This window comes from Aythya marila, assembly GCF_965140915.1.
Source record: "Aythya marila genome assembly, chromosome: 23".
NCBI classification, from domain to species: Eukaryota; Metazoa; Chordata; class Aves; order Anseriformes; family Anatidae; genus Aythya; species Aythya marila.
In genome coordinates this window covers 3,342,423-3,366,761 of record NC_139064.1, presented here as the reverse complement: position 1 = coordinate 3,366,761, position 24,339 = coordinate 3,342,423, and the positions used below count along the sequence as shown (strand labels likewise).

At 52.6% G+C, this 24,339-nt stretch overlaps 1 protein-coding gene across 1 annotated transcript in view; it reads left to right on the top strand.

Moving 5' to 3' along the window:
* Positions 1 to 1,917: 1,917 nt before the first annotated feature.
* POU2F3 (POU class 2 homeobox 3) overlaps positions 1,918 to 24,339 on the top strand; it is a gene marked incomplete at its 5' end in the record, with an annotated part of 39,399 nt that continues 16,977 nt past the window's right edge. Inside the window, 4 exons of the mRNA XM_082778159.1 lie at positions 1,918 to 2,125; positions 5,972 to 6,025; positions 6,745 to 6,813; positions 17,299 to 17,333. Of these exons, the coding sequence (XP_082634285.1) occupies positions 1,918 to 2,125; positions 5,972 to 6,025; positions 6,745 to 6,813; positions 17,299 to 17,333 (366 nt within the window). The remainder of the gene's footprint in view (positions 2,126 to 5,971; positions 6,026 to 6,744; positions 6,814 to 17,298; positions 17,334 to 24,339) is intronic.

Below are 24,339 nucleotides of genomic sequence, written 5' to 3'. Positions count from 1 at the left end.
GTCTGTAGGGCCAGGAGAGGGCACTGCGGGCCTGCCTATGGCCGGGATAGCATCTTAGGATGCACAGTGACACCTGCCAGCACCCCAAAGGGGACACCCTGGGGCTCGGGGACGTGTTGCTGGGGTCTGGGGAAAATAATAATACGGATAATAATACAATAAAGCAACAGAGAGCAGAGGGAAAAGAGCTGCAGCAAGGGGAGCCGCCAGCTGGTGTGCGAGATGTGCTTTATTGGGGGTGGAAGGAGCACGCTCATGGCCCCCCCCAAGCCCTTACAGAGCCTTTCTCCTACCCCTTGGAGGCCCTTCAAGCTGGCGAGGTGCCACCAGTAAATCCACGTCTGACGCAGTGCGGCCACCCGAGCGCGTCAGCCCTCGCCGCGGGGAAAACCCAGCCATGGGGGTCAGGCTGGCAGCAGGGGAAAAAGGAGCAGCAGCGGCCCAGGAACGCCCCGGGGAGCAGGTCTGAATGGCTGGGGCTCTGCCACGGAGCGGTGGCAGCAGTCCAGCCCCTCCAGCAGCTGGGGACAGGACGAGGTGTCTTACGCCAGCCACCCCGTGTCACCTCCCTGCTTCCTGGAGCCGCTCTGAGCGCAGCCCGTAGCGCTCCCCCTTTAGTTCCTCCATCCTCAGACCCGGGAGCCTCCTTTTTGCTTCCCCCTTTCCCCAGATTTCCCTTTTTTTTTTTTTTTTCTTCTTTTTTAACACATCCTTGCTGCCTGCTCCCCTCTCCCGAGGGCTCCCGCAGGCTCCTCTCCGGCCCTGCAGCACCAGGCTGGGTTGGAGCTGAAGCCCGGGGAGCCTGCCTGCCCGCCCACCCATCTCCTCAGAGAAACCTGTCTTTCCAGGGAGGGAGAGCAGCATGTGGGAAAGCCGAGAGCCCTGGAACGTGAATTAGCCAGGGAGAGATGAATGTGCGATAGCTTGTACCTGGCAGCTACCAATTGAGTGTGTTAACACTTTCAGGAGGGGGTTGAGCAGGGCTGCAGGAGCTTCGCGCAATGCTCCCCACCACCCTGGGCATGGTGGAGGGGCACCCAGGCGGCAAACGTGGCACCCAGACCCGTCAGGGTGACCGCTGGTCCCTGTCACAGCACGGGGAGCAGGCCGAGGGCCTGGCCTGCCCGCAGCACAAGGCAGCTGTAGGGGATTTTGCTCCCTGCTTTCCCTGGAAGTGGGCTGGATCCTGCAGCTTCAACCAAGATGGCGGAGGAGGAGGAGGAGGAGGAGGAGGAGGAGGAGGAGGCTGTTTGCCCCTCCATTACTTTTCTGGGGTGCTGTCTTGGCACAGCTCAGGCAAAAGGAGTCCCTGGGTGCTGACCCTGTGCCTTCAGCAGCAGCAGGGCACCTCTCTGCCCCGTGCTGAGCGCTTCATATGGCATCCCTCATGTTCAGCCCAGCCCCACAGCAGCCAAAGACCACACCGTGCAGGCCACACTCATGAGCTCAACCCAAGCAGAGCCCAAAATTTATCAGAAAAAAAACATGAAGGGGCCGCCTCGCGGGGGGCTGCTCTGCCACCTTCCCCTCTGGGTGCTGCCCAGCGTGGCTTCATGCCTCTCCCAGCTGCAAAAGACGGAGCCAGCAGCCTCCTTCCCCTCACCAGACGGCTTTGGGGCTGGTGTCAGAGCCCCTACAAAACCCCAAGAAGCCCCCACGAAGCCCCCACGAAGCCCCTCTCCGCCAGCCCGGCGGGCAGGTGCTGCGGGGCGCATCCGAGGCGGTGCGGGCGGGCGAAGCGCCTCCTTCCTCCCTCCTTCCCACCCCACCCCACACCCTGGTAGCGCTGCAGGGACTCATCCATTCCCGAGTTACTAATATGCAAATGGGTGCTTTTGCATGGGCCGGGCGCCAGGCTGCTGGGTGTCAGGGCACCCGAGGGAGCCGGAGGTGGGGCGAGGCGTGGCGCGGCGCCGCATGCTCACCTGGCCCTGCATGGCAACAGGCAATGGAGCTCTAGGTCCCTTGGGGAGCGGACCCACGGCCGGTTTGAGAGGCAGCGGGTGGCAGAGGAGGGAGGGCAAACTGGCAGCCCCTGGCAACCTGGGGCTGACGGCAGGAGGCTGGGCGCACCGTGGATTTCCCTCCACCAGCAGGATGGTGAACCTGGAGTCTGTGCACGCAGGTAAAGGGCGCTGGAGGAAGGATCGGGCTGGGGCTCACCACGCAGATGAAACGTGGGCTCGGGCAGGAAATGGGGTTGCTCCGGTTCCCGTGACCTTTCCTCCCTCCTTTCCCTCCTCTTCTCTTCTGCTGGAGTCGGTGACGGCAGCCAGTGCCTGGTTAAGAGCCAGCTGGGGGATGGATGCTGCCCTGGCCCTATTTAGGGGGCTGCCGAGCCGTGCCCACAGCCTGGGAGCGCTGCTCAGGCTGCCAGCCCCAACGTGGGTTGTGGGGCAGAGCACAAATATCTCTTGGGCAGCTGGAAAATGGGCAGGTAGTGCCTGACCGGTGTCCTGAGTCACTGGGATAAAGCCAGGAAGAGTGAGAGGGGGGTAAAATCCCTGAGGGATGCAGAACGGGTGGCAGGGGGTGGGTGAGTGTGAGCGAGGGATGGGACTGGGCTGGAAGGAGGAAGGTTAATGACAAAGAGGGAAAAATGAGCCAGGGAAGAGCTGTGGGAGGGTGAGGTGAGCGAGGAATGAATGAATGGGGACACTCAGGAGGAGTATCCGCGCCTTGCAGGGCTTTGACACGGAGGCACAGCCTCACGTCTCTGCAAGCAGCAGGGGAAGCAGAGCCACGGCTGCCAAACGCCTCGGCGCTGCATGGAGCTGGGGCTCATCCTACAGAGCCACTTCAGCTCCTGCCCTCTTCTTGAGCCCCCGTGCTGGAGGATAGGGAACATCCCGAGCACGTGGGGCTGAGGGCAGTGCTGGCACGAGAGCTGAGCAGGGCTACGGCACGGGATGGATCCCGACAGCCCCTTCTGTGGCATGGGGGGTGCTGTGGGCAGGGGGCCACGTGCAGGCCGAGCAGGGTGGCAGGAGGCTGGCGGTGCCGGCGCGGTGTGCGAGCCCGACTCGTCCGAGCACCTGCGATGGGCGTGCGTGCGTGAGCGGTGCCTCTCGGGGCCGCATCCCCCGCAGGCTCCCCTCCGCCCATCTGCTTTGCTTGTGGGCGACTCTTTCTTCATGAGAAGATTCCCCAAATCGATACTGTGCCCTCTGTCAGAGCCGGCGGCACCGCTCCCAGGGTGGATTTGGCCGGGAGCTGCGCACGCTGGGTGCGCGCTGAGCCCACCTGCCCCCACAGCATCCCACCCCGCTGCCCTCCGAGGGGTCCGAGCTTCACGCCGTGGTTTTGCAGGGAGAGAGACGAACCTGGGCCCAGCTGCTTTCACGTGCCAGAGCCCAGGGAGCTTATTCCCACTGCTGCAAAGGTGCTGGAGTGCTCAGGCTGGGGGTGCCGAGCCCTTTTTCATCCCCACTGCACAAAGGGACTGGGGGCTCTGCTCTGCTCGCCCCCTTCCCACGCAGAGGCTCCCCCCAGCAGAACCTCCTCCTCTCCTCCTTTCCTCCTCCTCCTCCCCAGGCGTTTGGGTGTTTTCAGCTTCCTGCAGCCTCCACGGGGGCTCGGGCTCAGAAAATGCAGCAAAATTCACCAGGCTCCAGGTGCTGGCCCCAGCCAACCCAACTTCTCCCTGCTACCACCACTGGCTTTCGTTTTTTCCTCCTAAAGCCACCAGGCTGGTTTATTCTGGTGCCCATGTCAGGACAACTACTAGGAATAAGGGCTTGGGAAAGCTTTATTTGCTGACACCATTTGTTTCAGCCAAAATATAGATGCAGATATATCCCCAGAGAACTGTCTGCACTGGTAGAGTTTCTTTGGTCTGGGTAAACAGACCAGACTGCCTCTTCTCCAGGGATGTTTGCTAACTGAGGTAGAGCAGCACATTTTTAATATGGCCCAGGCCACAGTGGCGGCTCCTAATAGGTCTGTGGTTAAGTGTTAGGCAGTCCCAAGTTGCATTATTTTTCCCAGAGTTTTTTTTTTTTTTTTTTTTACTAGCCTGCCTGTATATTTTTACTAGCCTGGGTGTATTGCAAAGCGGTGTGGTAGGAGCCTACATATTTTTTTAGCCTCAAAGCCTCGCAGCCCGTTTAGTCTTTAGAAATTTTGCCATACGTGGGGGTTCAAATCCAGCTGAGCTGTGTCTCGCTCTCCCTGGTTTAACGCAGAGGACAAAGAGGAGGAGTTTCCATCATCCTGGCTGCACTTGTGTGGGTCACCCCTCTGCATCTGCTCCCTGTTCTCAAGGAGCCCTTGGAGGATGGCTGCTGCAGCAAGGTTATCATAGGTGTTTGAAAGGTGGGCAGCCCCAAACGACTCCTATCAAGCAGGATTTGATCAAAAGAATCAAATTGTCTTCCTTTTTCTTCCTGTTTTGTTGTTGGCTTATTTTTTTCCCCCACAATGTATTTAAACTATAATAACTTTTGCAGGTTTATGAGTGGAAATTGACTCTTTGTGACACTAAAACTCTTCTGCTCTGCGTGAGAGCATCACGGGTACCTCGTTATCTCCTGACTGCAGGAGGAGGGGATTTCTCTGATGGCCTACAGCTGGTGTGTAAGCACTGGCAGCTGCAGGGTTATTGCTGCTGGGGGCTGAGGGTGGCTGCTGGCAGCCTAGGGCCTCACCTGGCGTGAAAAGAGACAGGGCTCCGAGCACCAGCCAGCTTATTTTACTGCCCATGCACAGTACAAAGTGCATGGGCTGTGGGAATTGGCTCCCTTGGGTCACTGAGGCTCCTGCAGAGCACCAGGAGGGTGCTTGGGTCCATGCAGAGGGGCAAGGCACAACTGCTGCTCATCCCTCCCTCTGCCCCCGTGGACCTGGGGATGAGATAATTTTCTTCTACTAAGGCACGTTTGTAAATTGTGTGCCCACAAGGAAGCTTGCAGTAGGGTTTTTTTGTTGTTATTTCTGTTTTTTTTTTTTTTTTTTTTTTTTTTCAAACGTGCAGCCGTTCTTGCCAAACTTCTATACGGGTAAAGGTTTTCCCTATTTTCTGAAAACTTGGCTTTTCTTAAAGCTTCTTCTTGGCAGCAAGCAAAACTTTGTGCTTTGTAGACTGCCTAAGTTAGGGTCCCTTGGCAGTGTTACAAGACAAGAAGATGTTTATAACTGAAGATAATTACTCTTCCCGCAGTAGCAATGCTTAGAAGCCCCACTAAATGTTCACGTCTTAATTGCAGAGGGATTGTTTGAAAAGCAACACTTTTCTCTCTCCTTTTCCTCCCTCGCTGCTTAGACAATTTCAGGGAAGGAACTTTCTGAAGTGCGTGGATGTTGCTGCACTCCTGTGGCGTAAAATCTTACTTTTTTTGCTTCTTTTAGTCATTTACTGAGGGAAAAGGTTCCAAGTTTTAGCCTAAATAAAGTTATTCCATTTGGGCCAAAAAGCAGAGAGTTTGCCATTTGCACACGGGAAGTTTCAACAGAGGGGGAATAAATAAATGAAAACTCTGCCCGCTTCATCGTGAGTAGTAGAGGGAAAGTGGAATAAAAACTTATGGGTCTCTCTTCACCCTTTTGGCCACTTGGAAATAACGCAAGGCACACATAGGAGAGAGGAAAAGGTTTGCATGATGCCTTTAAGAAGGCTTCCACCTGCCTTTTCTACCCCAGCAAAACCACAGCAAACACTCGCCCCGCTTCCACGCTGTTGTTATTCCCCGATGCAAATCGGATGCCTCCTGTGGCCGGGATTGGCTGCAGGAAGCACATGCAAATCACTCGGTCGGCTCTTTATAAAAATGTATTCTTATCTTTTTTCCCCCCCCCAATCAGCCAGCCTGGAAAGAGTTAAAATTCCCATGCAAAGGGGAGAAGAGGGTGAGGGGGTGTCCGACTGAATTTGAATAGATATTCTTCCTTCTCTCACCCAGTGTGTACTTTGCCTCTTTTAAGGAGGCAGGAGCAGTCCAGTGCAAAGTTGACTATTCCCACCCTTTTCTTTCAGCTGTCCCCGAAGGAGAACGTGGCCCCGGGTGTGGTGGCAGCCATCACTTCAAGGGTAAATGACAAATTTATTGGCCTTGGAAAGGATGGAGGGAAGCGTGGTGGCAGTGTTCTCCTTGGGGACATTGCTTTGTGGTCTGAGAGGGCTGTGAGCACGTGTGTGCGGGGCAGCACTTTGCCAAGAGGTGTTCTGGGGAGAGCAAGCTGAGTTTGAGAGGAGATGAGAGAAGAGAAGAGAGCTTGCTTCCCTCCCTGAGCATCCTGCTCTGCTTCTGCATCTCCAAAGCTGGCCCTGGCCGATTGCGCCCTGCACAGCACCAAGCTCTGGCCCGGCTGCACCATCCCCAAATAAAAAAAAAAAAAAAAAAAGGAAGGGATGTGGGAGAGGGGAGAAAGCTGGGAGGGATCCCCTGCAGGTGTGGCAGTGTCACTGGCTGCTCTGGGAAGCCTGCATAAAGCTCAGGGGAGAGGCCAGCGGGGCAGGGAGGGCTCCTGGTGCTTCCCGAGCCCCTTGCAGCGCAGGAGGTGAGAGGCACAGCAGCGAATTGAGGAGGGGGGAAAGGAGCGAGGGGGGATGCAAAGAGCAACAGGAGGGAAAGTGCATCCTCAGAGCTGATGAATATTCTAGTGCCTGTATGTTGAGGAATCAGAAATTTGAAAGTCTGATGGTTTATTATAATTACACATTCATTTGTGCTGTTTAGTGGAAGCCACATGTGCCTGTTGCCTGGGACTGTGACCTGTTATTAAAATCAGTTGTGCCATCTTTTCCAGAGATCAAGATGAGCGGCGATGCGGTGGATTCCACAGACACTCGGCACGAGCCCGACCAGGTGGAGCCAGGTAAGGAGGGTCTGGGACACGGGGGGGGGCACCGAGGGAGGGAAAGGGATCGGGAGGGCTCAGGTGCTGGAACTTTCTGCTGGTGCTTTGCTCCTGTTGCTGCTGCCTTGCGTCCTTCCAGCCAGCCGGGGAGTTGATCAAGAATGCGCTCTGGGCTAGGATTGCATCGGTATCTCGATCAGCATGCAAGATCCTTCTGGGAGAGCCCTGAGGTTTGAGCATGGAAATACGCTCCCTTCTCTCACCAAATGAATAATGGCACCGAAATGGTCCTGGTCCGCTCAGCTCAGCACAAACAGCTCTCCGTTGTGCGCAGGGTTCGTGTCAGGAATGTTTCCCCAGACAAAACTCCCAGGGACGAAGCCTGTTTTGGCCACGTATATGTAGAAGAATGGGAGGGACTTCTGGTATAGTCAAATCCAGCTTGGTAGCTCCAGCCAAAATGTATTGGTCTTCTTCTTGAGGCGTGATTGGGTTTCTCATTCCCACTACTCCCATCTGATGCTCAGCCTCTCCCTGCTCTGTGGCTAGAAGCCTCAGCTCTCCTTGCAGATGGAAAGCTGAAGAACTGGGTGATCCCATGAAGATAACAGCACTGGCACTACTGCTGATTTCTGCCAGTTTGCCTACCAATTCCTGCACCGCCACAGGGTGTGAGATACCCCCCAAAAAAAATCCATGTCATGTTTTCCAGCATCGCTTCTGACTGCCACTGCCCGCAGTGGGTTGAGTGCAGGATCTTGAGGATGTGGCTTATGGTCAGCCTCCTTTCTAGGCAAATAAATAGCAATAAGAAAGGCATTAAGCACCCACTGGTTATAGTTGTAATATAAGAAAGGTTATTAGAAACAGTGAGACTCATCTATAGACATGGAAATAAACACTCTTCAAAACCAAAACTCATAGAGGCAATGCAGAATTGTTCTCTGAGTCATGAAGAGCCCTAAGCTTGGGGTGGGGGCATGTGTAACAATAGCTTAAAACTTCACATGGGATGATTTTACTTCCCCTTTTATCGATTAAGAGGATTTAGGAAAAAAAAAAAAAAAAAGAGAGAGAGAGAGAGAGATATCTTGGTAAAGACAGAGAAGCCTAGGCATGTTTTAATGGGACTAAAACTGCCCCTTTATTTACACCGTACATTGAGGTCAAGAAATCCTCCGAGCCCTTAAGTTGGGTTATTTGACATAATCTAAGGCAGAGATAAAATCTGGTTCTATTCACGTCCGTCCGTGAACTCCACTTGACTTTGGTCAGGTCAGCCTCTGCTCATGGCTTTCAGCTGCCCCCGAGCTGGTTTTCTGAGATAAATCATCCAACGCCGCCCGGCAGCAAGCGTGTCCCGAGCCCTTCCAAAGCTCCCCGCTCACATTTTGGGGGCATTTCCAAGGGGGAGGCAGTGGCTCCCCAAGCACCCTGTGCCCCAGCAGGGGCTGCTGGCCGGGTGCAATGCGGTTTTTGGTGTAAGCTTCCCAGACAGCCATTAGTGTGAGCTGTAGCACCTCTTTCTAGTGGTAATTGAGAGGAGAATGCGGAGAAGTGGAGGCAATTTGTTTTAAAATAACAAAAATGTTCAGCACTGCTCCGGGAGCCTTCAAATCAGGCAGGGAAATCAGAACAAGTAAATCTCCCTCATTTACAAAAGAGTGACACTTCCCTGCGGACTGATGCAAGCAACTTGTCTCAATCAGGCTCTCCTCCAAGGCTTTCCTCCACCGGGACTGGTGGAGACCTTACAAGAACACACGTTGGGGCTCTGGGATGAGAGGCTGCAGGTGGTGGGACCCTACAGGAGATTTGGGGCCAGAGCAGCCCCATGCCCTGCTGCCACCGGTGTCTTTCAGGGCCTCATCCAGCCCCACCAGGGCTCAAAACCAGCCAAGCCCACCGAGGGCTGCCTCGATGCTGCCCCAAAGCTTTTCCGCCCCTTTGTTGGGTTTTTCCCCTCTTCCCGAGCATCCCGTTTACAAACAACAGAGGGCTTTGTGCTGAACTTCCCTGAACGTTTTTATTTTCCCCGATACACGTTGTTAGAGGGATATTTACTGCAAGAGTGTTTTGTTTACCAGTTTCATGTGGGAAAATCTATTTTCCAATTTCTGATTAACTGAAGACCCATTTCCCAGTGAATTGCACCAATGCACTGCTCCCCAGGAAATTTGTTCCCCCCTGGAAGGAGAGGGCAGTTACCAAACTACCAATATTACGGCTTATAAGGGCTGGAAATCTTTCTAGGTGCAGATCTACAAAGGCCTTTCATCACCAAAAGATGTAGACTGGCTCCAAAAAGAATTTAAAATAATAATAATATTAAAGAAAAAAAAAAAAAAAAAAAAAAAGGGAGTTGGGTGCCAAAATGCTTTTGTAAACCAAGCCCTTGATCTAAAACTGATGCCTAAAGATCTGATGGGAAGTGGCAGTAGCAGAAGCATAATCTCATCCTTTCATATCTCCGCCAGTTCTAGGCTAAGAGGGGGAAAAAAAGGGTAATTTGGGGCATTATTTTACTTTGGAAGTGTTTAAAATAATTGTGGGACTTTTTTTGAGAAAAAAATTCAAAATTTTTCCTTTTTCATAGGAGGCTAGGAAAGCTTGCTTGCTTTCTTTCTTTCTTTCTTTTCTTTCTTTCTTTCTTTCTCTTTCCTTTCTTTTTTTATTTTTCCTTATCCACACCAATTTCATAAAAAACAAAACAAAACAAAAAAACACTTCAAAGCTTTTAGTAAGATCTCCTCCAAAATTCTACATTTCTTTATATTCCTTTTATCCCCCTGCCTGCTGGTTGCAGCGAGGTTCTGCCATGGTAGAAAAAGCCACGACCTCAATAATAATTAAAAAAAATAAATAAAATAGGATATCCCCTACCCACTCCTGCAAATCCTAAGCCCTCCCTTGCTTCACCCCTGCCTTTCCTATCGTGGCACGTGTGTGAGATGCTCAGGTTATGCCCGTGGAGCTGTGCCATGCCGTGCCATGCCATCCTCTCTGCCCTTTCCTGCACGCTGCCAGCTCAGGCTGTGGCTGGGCTCGCCGGCAGCCCCGCGGACTCCATGGGGGGTAATGACAAGCGCGAGTTTTGCGCTTGGCTGCAAGCTCTTTTCATCTTTTTAAACTGATGAAAGCCATGCCAGCAAGTTCTGGGTTGAGTTTTTTTTATGGGAACTGTGGGGGCTTGGCACTGCCGAGTGTCGCCCCTGGTCTTCCAGCCGAGAGGCAGAGATCTCCCCCTTCTTGTGGTTTATCTAAGCCCTCTGTATCTGATGCAACAAAATGCTGAGGTGGGACTTGCCTCTGTCTGTCTGTTTGTTTGTGTCAGACACTTGTTCCCCGTTTATCTGCTTGATCAAAACAGGTTACACCAAGCAAAGCTACTTCCCTTTGATTTCATCTGTTGAGGCTATGGGGGGGAAGCCAAAGCCTTAACAAAAGGGCGATAGGGAAGCTCTTCAAACACAACCATCGGTAACTGAATAGCTGCGGGCGCTCCGAACATCTTCCCTCCCCACCCTGCAACACGGGGAGCTGGACAGGCTGCCAGGAGCCCAGGGCAGGGTGCGCGATGGGCATCCCGGTGCACGGGGAAGGGAGCGGGGCTGCAGGCAGCATGGGACTGCCCTACAGTGGTCCCATGGCCCTAAAGCAGCTGGTGTCGCTGCCTGGGATGGTGGCGTGGCAGTGTGCACAGACGAGTCGAGGAGTGGGGTTGTGTGGGGAGGGCACGTGGAGGTGGAAAAGGGGCAACAGCACTGTGGTTGTCTCGGCCTCGCAGCCTGGGAAACGTTTCTTGGTGGGTTAGGAAGCTGTAGAGCAGATTTCCCTTCTTCTGAAGGTCAGGAGGAGCCTTTCCTCTGAACCCCAAGGCAGGCCAAGTGGTAAGGAGCTATGATGCATCTGCTCTTGCAGGGGGGATGCTCCTTTGGGTGTCGTTCCTCTCCCCCAGCTCAACTCCAGCCAGCTTGTGGCAGTGGAAGGGTGGCAGCAAGAGGTAAAAGCCCACCTCCAAACGCTGCCACCAGGCCCCAGGCCCCTCCAGGTACCCCATCTCCTGATGTCTGTCCATGCTTTCTGCATCAAACCCACACGGTGGAAGACCAGAGCCCTCGTTTCAGTCTCTCTGCCACCTGTTCCCTGTGCAAATGGGATTTTCAGCCCCGAAGTGGGGGTCCCCAGCTCGTCCCCCCAATTTTGGCCAGGTATAAGCTCCCTGCTGCAGGCACAGCTCTCCTGGGGGCTGGGGTCACCGGTGTTTGTCGTATGGCTGTGGTAGGGCTCTGGGCTTGCTGGGAGGGCTTTCTTTTAAACTTCACGGCTTATGCTCAAATAGGATACGGAGGCTTTCACCTCGGCATCTGCTTCCAGCTCAGGTAGAAGGAAACGTGCCCAAACCACGCCAGCAGTGTGAAATGGGTCGGGGGGTGCTCAGGCTTTGCTCTGCTCGCAGACACCCCCCAGCAGGCGAGCCCAGGGATGCCCAGGCTGAGCCTTCCCCTTTCTTCTGCCGTTACCTCCGCAGACAGGGCTGGAAATGGGCAAAGACTTTTGAGGAAACTTGGCCTTCCCCAGCCCCACGCCGAGCCCCGTCCTTGGCCGTGCCTCTGCTCGCCAAGGCGAGCTCTCCCCGGTGAACCTTCCCTCCGAGCCTCCAGGATTTCTCTCCTCTCTTTCCCCTGCAGCCACGAACAGCCCCAGGACAAGTCCCAAATAAATAAAAGCAGCAGCAGCAGCAGCCGGGCTGGAAACAGCTGGTTGCTATGGCAATTGGGCCTGCTCAGGATTTGCATAAGGCTGATGATTTTCATAGCACAGCCACATTTAAGGCAAGCAGGAGAAATTTCCATATTCCCAGCTCCGAGTCAGTTGGGGCGTGGGGGAGGCCAGGAGGGGGATATTTGAAATTCAAATGAAGGTGATTAGGGTTTGAGGTTGGGTTATTTTATTTTTTTTTCTTAAACATCCCATTATGGAAGAGGATAAAAAAGGATGGGGAGGGGAAAGGGGAACAAAAGGCTGGTTTGACTTGAATTAGAGGGGCAAAGGAAGAGCTGGTCTGATCTGCCTCTTGCCTCTGGTCTAAGAGAAGAGACTTGCCCTCTCCCAACACCTGCAGGTGAAATGTTTTCCGTGGGAACAACTGCTGCCCTCGGGTTTCCTTCTGGAAGCTGCCCGAGTCTCCCACACTCGCTGTCCTGCGTTCCCCCCACGCCCTGCCCCACACGAAGGGTACATCGTGCCCGGAGCTGCGGTGGCACCAGGAGGTGGGAGTTGCGTGAGGCTCACAAAAGAAAGGCAATTTCATGTCCCAGGGGGTTTCCACCCAAATGAAACGCTCGAGCCTTCAGCGAAAGCTTCCCCTGCAGCCGTGCAGCCCTCTCACTGAGTCAGCCAGCACGCATTCACTTTTCCTGCTAACCAGCCCTGACTTTCCCATGGAGATGCCCCGATGCCCCGGTTTGGTCTGTTTGTGTTGTTAGTGCAAACAGCAGGAAAGCTGCAGCCCGATTTGGCTGCCTTGAGAACTTCCCATCCCGCTCAGACTTTCCCTTGCTCCTTTTAAGTAAAACTTCTGGAGCAAACCTTGGGAACAGGGAGCATCCCGGCTGGGCAGGTAAGGGTGCAGGGAACCAAGTGGTGTCTGCTCAGCTGCGCTTTCTGCTCCCCATTACCACTGGGCACAGGTGGGGGAATCAGGGCCAGCCACTGGAGTGATGACAAGGTGATTTAAGAGAGCTTGTCCCAGCCAGGGCTTGTGCTGCTAGTTCTGCAGAAGTGGCTGGTCTGGCTGCTGGGAATGGCAGAGAGGTTGCTGATGGTGTTTGCTCAAGTATCCAAAGCGAGTTAAATTACTGAGGAGCTGAATATTTTTGGCTTAATAGAACCCCATCCATCTCAGTGCAGGTGAATGTTTTGCTTCATTTACGGTGTGTGGTTCGAGTGTTGTTCATAGCGATAATGAGTGTCGCTGCTCTTCTCTTTAACTGCTCTTGGATGTTGTTTTAACTTTACATTGTGTTTTTGGTGTGGGACTGGATTCTTGCACCAGTCAACGTGAACGAGTTAATTCCTTAGCCTCTAGAAAACGTGTACTGAAAGGTGCTCTGCATCTGGCCTGCTTTGTCAATCTCTAACGGCGTTGTGCTTTATCAGCTGGGGTGCCAGAATACTTCAGGATAGGTGAGATTAATCTTAATTTGAGATATTCAGCACTCTGAGGCTGAAGCCTGACCTCCTCACCCCGGGCGCCTTGTGGAGTCAGCGATGAAAATAGGCATCAGCAGAAGGTGATTCATCTCTCTGCCCTCTGTCTTGGGGGCGAGGTGAGTTGCCCTCTGGAAGCGCCGGCTTCCTCTCCGTGGCTGTAAAGGCAGCCTAGAGCAATTGGCTGGGAATTAGACACCTAAAAGTTAGACATCTGAGCCTGAATCCCCTGCCCGGTGTCTGCCTGGCACTGTTCCCCCATCGCCGTTCAGCTGTTCTGAATTTCCCTCCCAAATGCACGGGCAGAAAACTGATTCCCTGTGGGAATTCCCCAACACCTGCTGCAGATTGAAATCGCCTCCTCATTCCCTGTCCCTTCTGCGAGATCAAACTGCGGGGCACATCAAGCGTGTGGCTGGGTGGGAAGGGGAATGAAGCCTTCTGCTTGCAGCCCTGCTTTGTCGCGGGGCGAAAAGCCACGGGCGGCTGGTCACAGCCCGCGGGTGACATCTGCATGTTCCTGCATGTGTTGGCCTCGCCGAGGCGAAGCCGAGCTGCGATCTTGATTTTTTTTTTTTTTTTCCTTTCTGCCATGGTTTGGGCTTTTATCCTCAAGAGCCGGACTGGCTGGGCAGCTTCCAGTGGGAATCGGGGTGGCTGCGACGGGGCGCGGGGGCTCGGTTTTCACAGCACGTGAAACCTTCCAGACAGGGGGGGAACAACAGGGGTGGGGGGAAAAGCCGTCCGGAACTGAGCTGCTGCTCCCATCCCCAGAGAAACCTCCCCAGGCAAACTCGCACCAGATCTGATGCCAGTGCTATGCAAAACAGCTGCCAGGTGAACCAAGGAGAGCAGCGCGGCCCTCGGCTGCCGTGCTGCGGGGAGCCGGCGGAGCTTATCGCTGCCTCTCCCCCTCCGTCCAGGACACCCACGGAGAGGGCAATGGATGGGGAAGCTCCTGGGAAAGGTAGAGCGAGGAGCTCAAAGCAGCCCTGCTCCCTTTAAATCCCAGAGCTTCCCAAATTTGCTGCAGCCGAAGGAAAGGAGGGCCGTGGTGCCTGGCTGGCGTAGCTGGAGCACGTTGTTGGCTGGTGCGGAGCTCCACCAAAACGAGCGGCGTTCTGGCAGTTTGCAGCAGTTGAGAATCTGCCGCCACTTACACTTTTCTTTCTTTTTATCTCCTGGAGCTAGCAGAGATTAAATCTTAAGTGCAGATCCGTGCTGTTTGAACATCCCGTTCCTTTAAGGAGAGGAATGACTCCTTCAGCGTGGGTCCTGATGTTGATAGAAACGGGGAGAAAAGCAGCCTGTTTTTTAAAATATTTGTAGGAAAGTCAGCGATTTAGCTGGAACAAGAGAGTTGTTATCCCTATCACACCCAAACCTTGGCTTGCAGATGAAGTCATTTTAATTTCACTCGCCACACAAGCTTTTGCTGAAACAGAAAAAGATGAGATTTGTTTGCAAATAAATCTGCGCGCAAACACTCACTGATCCTGCTGAAAAGCTGCAGAGATTTGTGTATCCAGCCCCCATTTACATAACCACTGGGAGCAGAAATCACCTCGCCCAGTTTTAAATATCACACTATTGGACATCTAAGCCTGAACTAGTTGCCCCTGGGTCCCTTTGTAGTCAATAAAAAGAAATTGTCATCTCCAGAGGGCCATTCATCTCGACTTAGATAGGCGTCTAAGATAGGTCAGATGAATGGCCTCTGGAGGTGCCTATTTCTCCTCGTTGTCTACCAAGACAGCCTGGGGCACTTATCTCAGACTTAAGACACCCAAGCTGCAAATGGGTTCCTGTTGATCTCCATGCATATTTCCAGCATGTTCCACTGTCACGGAAAATGAGGTATTCCCGAGCACCTGCCCTCATCTGGGGCGGGATGTGTAGGGTGCTGAGGCTGGAAGGAGGAGAGGAAGGGAAAAAGAAGTCTGAGGGCTGAGCTTGCTGGTGCAGGGAGGGAAAAGGGAAAGGTGGGAGGCTTGGAAGAGGAGGAAGGGATGTGCTGGAGAGCTTGAGCTTGGGCGCTTTGAACCTGCTGTGTGTTTTGGCAGCCTCGTTTGGAGAGTTTGGCTCGTGGTGGTAGGGATGCAGCACGAAGCTGTGCTCCAGCTGCGCATCCCGGGTTCCAGGAGGGATGTACGGTGGTGACTCAGAGCCCTCAGCACTGGGACCCAGGGATTTCCCTCCAGGTCTTTGAATCTTGCCTCATCAACATGCTGCACTTGAACGTGAGCGAAAGCCTCGCATCCAAGAAAGCAGAAGATTACCTTTTCCTTCCTGTTCTATTTTAGCAACTGGGAACTGCGTTTCCTTCTTCTCTCCTTCTTGCCTTTCTCCCCTTCAGCTACTGCCCTCAGATTGCATCAACCCCCCGTGGGTTGCAAAGGTAGAAACTGCAGGCCTTGAAGATCATCACGCAGCCCCGCTCAGGTGTGTGGATGCTGATTGCGATCATCTATTAGCGCTATCAGCATTCCCATCGCTTAGTTGAGCAGTCGTTGGCTCTCGGGGCTTGGAGCTGGAGCGCAATGAATGAACAAATTCCTGGGGCGGGAGCAGCCGGGGAGAGGTGGTCAGGGGGCAAGTGGCCACGGCCGGGGGGCTCACGAGTCCCTGGTGGGTCAGGGGTGGCAGCAAGAGCAGGGAACTGCGGGGAAGAAGAGAAAGACCTGAGATTGGGAAGAGAAAGAAAGCTTTGAAAAGCAGGTCGGGAGGAAGCCAGGAGGGGAGGGCAGGTTGCAGCACAGCAGAAATGCAGACGGGCTGGCGGAAAAAGGAGCAGACCTGGATTGGGGTTGACTTGCAGGTGGTGAGAGGATAGAGATTTTGGAGCGGGGGGCAACGGCGTGCTCTGGTTGTGCCTGATAACGAAGACCTGCAGCTCAGCCTAACGAGAGCAACAAAGGCAGCTCAGTTTCCAACGCTGCTGCTGTTAACGTGCTGCAGATAAAATCTGCAGAGCAGTTTCTAGATAGCAGAGAACAGGGTGCCATGAAATGGTTCGAGTCGGCTCTAAAAGCATTCTGCCATCCATGAGTAATTGTACCGAGAACACTCCCCCTGAGGATCTCAGAGCCCTGGTGATTCACTGGGGAATAGTACGAGCATGGCACGAGCTGAAGGACTGCCTGCTAGCTCGGGGTAGAGGCTTGATCGGTTGAAAGCAAGCAAGTCAATGGGAGAGCTGGGTTTGCACTCCTGGGTTTGCACTCCTGCCTGCACAGCCTCCCCGAACTGCTTTCCAACTTCTTGCAAGAGCCATGAAGTCCCGAAAATGTGTTGAAGCTTGATCAGATCACAGGGCATGGGCTACGCTTCATGGGGAACGTTATACTGGAAAAAAATAAAATAAAATAAAATAAAATAAAATAAAATAAAATAAAATAAAATAAAATAAAATAAAATAAAATAAAACAGGAGCAAAAGGCCCCCGGGGGCCTGTGGTGGTGGGATGTGAACAATTTCAGAGTATTTATCACAAACTCAATTGGGCTGGAAGAGAATGACTTAGGGGATGGGTTGCAAAGGGAAAGGGAAGGGGTTTCTTGGGGTTGCCTTTGCAACTAAAGAGGCTTCGTGGAATCCCTTAAAGCATTCATATCTGTGGAGCGCACAGCCTTTCCTCTGTGATGTTCTTGATGAATTTGGCAGGTGTGATGGGGGGGGGGGGGGGATGTTTATCATCAAAGGGGAATGAGTGAGGGCCTGTGCGGTACCTTCAGGCTGAAACCTGTCTGATTTTCCCCCTGTGCCTGCCAATCTCTTTTGGAATCAAGGAGACGCCTCTTGCGCACAACCCCACGGCACCCTCTGTTCCTTTAGATATCCCGTAATTACTTGGTACCACACAGGTTCCTAAAGATCCCTGGTTAACAACCTCGGCCACCTGTTTGCTAGCCTCTCCCACAGTTAGCTCTTGCTTTATGCACGCTCCTGGCTCCTGGATTTCCCTGGAGATTTGCAATATCCTCCAGTTCACCCCCGCTGGAAGCTCCCTTTGTCGGTGAGCTCTCCCCCGCTGGTGCTGCCTGGCCGGGTGTCTCCCAAGCAGAAAAACTCCATCAAAGTCTGGTACCACCAAATGCTGCAAAAGCTGCCCTCGTGCTTCCCTGGCTGCTTTCACATCGACTCCACCTCCCCGCTCCTCTCCTTGCTCTGATACTGAAGTGTGCTGGGCAAGCAGTGCGTCTTTGGTTACGTGGTCGTGAGTTGTGGGAGGTTTGGATGGATGCTCTCTGCCATTAATACTGAGACCTTTTTCTGTTTGTTTCGTTGTAGGAAGTGAGCAGAATGGGCTGGACTTTAACAGGCAGGTAAGATGCTCCCCGGATTCTCCGGCTTTCTTGAATTACAGTTCGTTAACTGCTCATCTTGCTGAGTCCCAGGCAGCTACTGCTAGGAGATACAAACTCTTAGGTCACAAGCTGCTATTAAACAGGCCACAAAAGTCCTTCCTGATTCCCCTTGTGGGACAGCGTGGCAGATAAAACTTCTGGTTTCCAGGCCTTGCCATTTCATAGAAGTTCAGTTAATTATAGAGTTTCTTAAAGTCACCCTTTGCTTGAGGCCTTTGCTGGCTTTTTATTTTTTTCTGATGCCATTTAGAAACAAAAGAGACCTCGGTTACACTGGCGAACGTGCAAATCCCGCCCCAAAGCTCCATGCATTTGCACTGTGTGCGACACTGGTGCTGAAAGCACTGCGGTATGCAAGTCTAGGAGCATGGGCTGACTCACAGGAGTATCAGCAAGGACTGCAGATGAGGTGGTTTGAGGTCTTGGAGTGCCTGGGTCAAGACCAGGCCTGCCTACAACGGCAGATTCCTCTTTGCAAGACGGTGGGGAAAGGGACAGCAGATAAATGCAAGCGTGTCTGATAGCAGCAGCCCTGGCTGCAGCACGTGAGGCTCTGGCGAGCTGCTGTCTTTGCTGTTAGATGTTATCTTCTGGCTTCATGCAGCTGAAAACAACCCCTGTCTCATGGAGTGCCTGAGACTTCCACACCTGGCTCTCTGAAATCCCTGAACCTCAAAGCAGAATTGCAAGGGGAGGCAGGTGACAGCCCTCCCCAGATCCCAAATTTGTGCAGAGACGTGAGAAAACGTGCCGAGTCCAGAGCCAAGGACTGCTGTGGCCGTCAGTGGGGCTGGGCTCAGAGCTCGCAAACAAAAAGAGGAGGTCTGGAGAGCAAAGGCACCCACCTGCTGCAGCGCCCTGGGGAGCTGGAGCGAGGAAAGCCAGCAGGGCTGCAGCTCCGCGGACAATTACTAGCGTTTGAAGCAGATGTTGGCACTCCTAGCAATCCAGCAGCCTGCCTGCTTCCAGCTTTGCCTTCCCCGAGTTCAAGGGTTGCGATCCTTTGCAAAGGCTTCCTGCTAGCAGCAGGTGGGCAGCTGATGCCTCTCCCGTGACTTCTCTGTCCTCCGAGCTTGTTTCGGTGGCTCTGGTCCGACAGATGTCAGCAAGCTGCTGTTTGTTTGTTTGGTTTGGCTGCTCCGGCTCTGGGTGGGTTGTAACTTCCTATCAAAGGTGTCTTAACACGTTCAGCCATCTTCCAGGTTTTTGGAAAACCCAGCTGAAAACAAAAAGTCTTGTGTCTCCAGCTCTGTGGATTGCAGAGCCCAAAGCACAGGCTTTCTACAAGCCAAGAGAAGAATCCAATCTGCTTATAACGAGTGATAAAAGAAAATTCCCTCAAGATAGAAATAAGCTCTGAAAGTACAAGATCGTTACATGTTGCAAACTTTTCCTATGGCAACACCACAAAGATGTTAGAACTGGATCCTGGGCTGAGGTTAATCGAGGAGACGTTAGTGATGGTGGTGAAGCAGCGCTGGTTCACACCCGCTGGTGATTGGACTCATTATCTTCAAGGTCCCTGTCCCTTGCATGCCACTGAATGAGAGCTGCTGGTAAAGGAGGCAGGCAGCCTCGTAGTCACTAGGATTTGGGCCAGAGTCTGCTCGATTTGAACGTCCTGCCCCCAAAATGAGGTTGTGGTTGCATGGCACCACAAAGTCCCGTTCATTCGTGCCAGCACACCTGTGTCACCAAGCAGCAAACCAGATGGGGAACTGATGAAGGGTAAAAAAGCAAAAAGCTCCGAATAAGCTCATTTTGGTGGTGTTTTTTAGCTGCTTTATAAATCCAGGCTGTAGCAGTGTGGGTGAGTGGACGCAGCGGGTGCAGGACCTGCAGGCAGTGTGGCTCTCTGTCTCCCTCTCTTGGCCCTCTCCAGGGCGAGTTGAGCCATTCTTGGTATTATTTTAAACCAGACTGAGCCCAAACGCACACCGGTTGTACACTCACGTTTCGGGTTGACCTCAGCTATTGGTGAATTTATCTTCAATTCAGCAAATAGATGCCGAGCGATGAGAAAAAGGAAGAGGGGAGATACGGGAATATCAAAGTGTTTTCATGTAAAACCAGATGCCGAGCTCTTTCATTACGGGTGGAGGTTGGTGGGTTTTTAATTTTGGTTTGGGGTTTGGGTGTATTTTTTTTTTTTTTTTTTGTTACCTTGCAATTCAGGTTTTCAAACCGAAGCCAGAGCAGCATGGTTTGAAACCCAACTCCAAGCTGAACGCGAGAGCTGCCGAGCTCTCTTTGACTTTATTTGGAGTGCTGGGCGCTAATCACTTTGAAGATCATAAATCTCACATCGTTTAAGCCTCTCCCCCAGTCTTTGTAGATGGCCTACATTTCAGGTCTGTTTCCCTCCCCTGTTATGCTCCAGGCAGGAAGGGAAGGGTGGAGTGACCTGGTTAGACCCCTTACTTGCCTACCCGTTCCCTGCTGCGGCTGCTCTCACCCAGTGAACGGGGAGGAGGGAAACTCTTGCGGAGTTTGAGGTTTTCTCGCAGTTTGTGGGTCAGCCCTGTGCCTTATGAGAAAGCTGCCTTCTGATCCCTCAACCTATTTGGCAAATGTTCACTCCCCCCCCTCCCCGCTTAAACTCTCCTCCCACCTGGATGCAACAGTAATTTGTATGTGAATGAGAGGGGAAAGGGTGTGTATGGAAAAAAGAAGCATCTTCTGCCTTGCCTATCTGGTTTGGCTTTTTATTTAGGGAGTCTAATGCTTGTTGTTTCCTGTTTATATCAAGGGAAATGCAAAGAGAGCGTAATAAACTTTCACCTTCAGTGCTGGCAACCTGGATAGGGACATCTGCTTCTTAATGGGTTGGGATCGTGTCCAGAGTGTGTCAAGGAGAGGAGCGAGGAACTCGGCGGTGGTGGCTTCAGAGTCTTCAGACCGGGAAAGGTCCGGCTGAAAGTGTTGGAGTCAGAGCTTTTCTTCTGTCTTGTGGTGACCCTCACCAGGTGCTGACGGTCTGGTTTGTTTTATTTCCCCCCTTGCTAAACGCAGCGGTCACACTTTGGGGAAATACTGCACTGTTTGTTTTCTCTGTTGCTCTGCAGAGAGCTGTTCTGGAGAGCCGTGTAACTTGCCCTTTCTCTGGAGTTATAACTCCATTGCCTTCTGCAATCCGCACAAGGAGCCAGGGCTGATGGTTTGGGGAGAAAACAGGTCTTGTGTGTATGGTGTGCGCGTCGGCACCCAGTGCCGTGCATCAACCCATAGCTAGGGAAGAACAGATTTAGGATCACTGGTTTCTTTTCCACCAGGGAAGTGATGTGTAGGATTGTGACACTTGCTGGCCCTTGCCGTTGAAGGCTCACATCTCCTTCCAGAGGAGGGAACGAGATGTCCCCTCCAAGCCCCTCATGCTCTCAAGCACAGAGCTGAGCTACAGAGTGAAATAAAGCTGAAAGGTTGTGCCTCACCAGGGCAGGAAAGGATCTGTGTGTGCTCTGCGTCCAAATACGTCTTGCAGTTTCATTCCAGCAGAAGGCTAACCCTCGCAGACAGGCTGTCATTTCATTAATGATAATGACAGGTTTGATATTTGCACCAATACAGAGGTGATCCTGCCGTGAGACTTCCCAATATTGCAGGCACTCATGTGCCTGAGTAGCCCAGGGCTCAGCATAGCTTGAATTTTCCTGTTGATTCTTTATTACTTTATTTTCTTTGTTTGACACCCATTAGGGCGTGTAATGTGGATACAGCCCTTTCCTACAGGCCTCCTAGAAATAGGATTTTGGGAAGGATTTACCTGAGAAAAGGAGGGAACTGGGAGGTGTAGTGGTGGTGCAGGAGAGATCTTCAGAGCACAAAGGGAAGCATCCAGAGTAAATTCAGGAGGCACGATACACGATTGAAGTGGGCTGGTATTTCACGTGCACATTAGCTCTATGCTTAAATTCCCACATCGGGTCGTACTCGGTGCCAATTTGTTCCTTATGATGGTAAGGGACAGATTTCACACCCCTTCTCTTCCAGTGACCAGACAGCATCAAGCAATTGAGCTGCTTAAGATTCCCAGTCAGAGGTACTCAAGCAGATTTTGGGGGGGGGTCAGCTGAATGTGCCTGCTGGTATACCCCAAAAGAGCAGTGAGGAACTGGACTATTGGAAAAATTCTTCCCTTCCAAAAAGATCTTCCCCCCCACCCCAGGATCTGCTTCTCTAACCTCACCTCCCTGCCCTGTCCGTATCTGGCAGGGTCATTTTCTGATAGACCTTGAATTTCTGAGGTTTGGGGGGCTTCCAACAGTTTTTTAGAGGTAAGAGACTGAGTTGTCTCAGGCCTTCACAGCTGATGACCTGTAGATTTGTGATGTGAGAAAGGAAAGCAGGCAAACTGCATCTGCGATGTGAAATCACAGGTGGCCCTTCCTCAGAGCCATTAACGCCCTGACCTTGCTGGGTATTTTCCGCCCACACGTCTGAAGGTTCTTTGCTAATGAATTTAGCATCCTCCAGAAGGTAGGGAGGTGTTTAACCCTGTCCTGCAGATGAGGCAGACAGAGGCTGACTCCCTGGCTTTTCCCAAAGATGCTGAGCACTGTGATTGCTGCTGAAATCAGTGGATGCTTTACGGGAGAGTTGCCTGTGGACATTGAGGCTTATTGTAATCCAGGGCCTTGCTCCCTGGCGGAGCTGGGATACGGACTCCGATTCTCTGATTCATAGTCTTGTGCTCAACCACAGACAAGTTCTTCCTCCCCTCCATCCTTTTGAAGGTGGAAAGAAGGGCCCAACTTGCTAGGTAGTTTGTTATTAATATCTGGGATGCAAAACTCCCTGCAGATTTAATTTTGCTCAATCAGGGCTTCCCTCCCCCCGGCGATCTCTCTCATAGTTTTTCATTCCACTTTGAGTTCCCACCTCCCCCCTAATCTCGTGTGTTCCCTATATGTCATTTCTGTTCCTGCTTGGCTCTTCCCTGTGGGTAGTTCAGGTTTCAGTCTGCCCTCCAGATTTCCATCCCAGTCCTGTTTTGCCCTCCTCTCAAGGGGAGGTTCACATCCTGCTTCCTTCTCCCCTCTGGGGATCAATTCAGATTTCACTCTCTCTTCTTCTCCGCATTGCCCCAGGGTGTCAGCCTAAGTCTTGCATCTGCTTTTCATCTCTTGAGCCTTCCCGAGTTGGAAGTGGGCCCAGCTGTCCATATCTGCCTTGACTGACACTGGATCTAAGCTGAGCGCTGCCTTGGCCTTTCCCTTTTGAAGTTCCCTTGCTCCGTCCTAGGGATAGACTGATTGCATAAATTTGTATGTGTGCTGGTTCTTCATTGAAATGCAGCCCTTTGGGAAAGCATCAGAGAAAGCCCTGGCTGGAGGGAAAGTCCTCTGTTTCTATATATGGCCCTGTTTTGCTTAGGACAGATATGTAGAGGAACCTCTTCTGCAGGCTAGTTTTGTTTTGGAGCCTTGCAGATGAGATTGCTGGGAACAAACTCCAAAACGTGCCGATGACTCTCTTGCAAAGTTTGTAGGGGAGAAAAGAGAGAGAAGTAGGAGGAAAGGTTCTGAACCCCACACCCTCCGCTCCCAAGGGATGGATTGAAGTCACCAGATTTGTTTGCTTAGCCAATAACTGCTGACAACAGCCCAGCATCACTCCTGAGTTGGCAGGATTGTGCCTGGTTCTCAGATCCAGCCACAGCCCGTTCACAAACTCCTGCTTTCCTGCTCCAGGCTCCCAAAGAGCAACCTGTATTTAGAAGGTATTGCCCACACTTGTTGCCTTGGTCCACTAGCAATATATCTTGTGCTGCTGTTTCCAAACTCTTAGAGATGAAGCAGAGACAGACTGGTCTCTTTGTCCAAATTCCCTGCTCAGCTGGGCTATCGTCTTTTAGTGAATATTTTCTAAGCTTGCAGGCAACAAGCCCTGGTTTCATGGACTAAAGCGACCTATTGATTGTTTCCGCAATAGAAACTGAGCTCAGGGCATGGATGTCACTGTCAAGGTGCATTTTAGGTTGCTTGGCACCTTTTAAAGTGGTGAGCTGCATGAACTACCGTGCATGGTTATGACTCTCCTGCCTGCTGGAGAATGGCTCATCGGTAATAAGGAGAAGACTCCAAATTCTTGAAGGCCTTTCATCTGGTGAGCTCCAAGAATTCAATCAAAAGCCTGCACCACCCAGCAAGGGTGGGGCCCTGCACCCATTTTGCAGAAGGGCAAGTCATAGCATAAAAAGGTGAAGGTGATGGGGTTTCAAGCAAGGCCTCTAATTTTGGAAGCCTGACATCAGAGTGCACTTTCTCCCGGCCCAGAGGTGCTGATGTGCCAGCACTCCATGTGAAATCAGTGGGTGAGCCGGAGCTGCTCGGCCCCTTGGGAGGCAGATGCTGGGTTTTCTCTTGCAGGACACCCTCTCGCCTGCTTCCCCAGCACGTGGAGGATGCCAGAGCCCCCGAGCTGGGAGCAGAGAACCGGCTCCCTCTTCCCTCAACCTCCAGCCTCCTTCCTTCCACCCCAACCGAAAAATTATGCGATACTCTCCAGTGAAGTTGATCTTTCTCACTCTCCCTTTCTTTTTTAATTATATGACTTGTGTGCGCTTAATGCAATTCCTCTAGCTGCTCTCCTTGTGTCCCAGTTCCCCGGGGCGCGGCGGCGGGTGCCAAAACTCCCCCGAACCAATCAGAGAAACCTGCGGAGCTGGGATGGAGCCAGCCCCAGTCACGGGAGCCGGCTGGTTCCAAGTTCATTCCTTTTCCAATGTGGGATGGGGCGGAAAGCGAAGGCTCCCTGCGCCACGACTCCCGCGTCTCGCCCTGCCCTGCGCGCGGATGACTGAGCTGGGGACATCGGTGCTGTGCAGCAGGGAGGCAGTGCCAGGTATTTAGGTGGTTTCTGACTGGTTGGCAGCCAGAGGGCACAGAGAATACAGGATCAGCATGGTCTGCTCCTCCCTAGGCAAGGGATTCACGGGAAAGGGGAAATTTTTCACGTAGGGAAT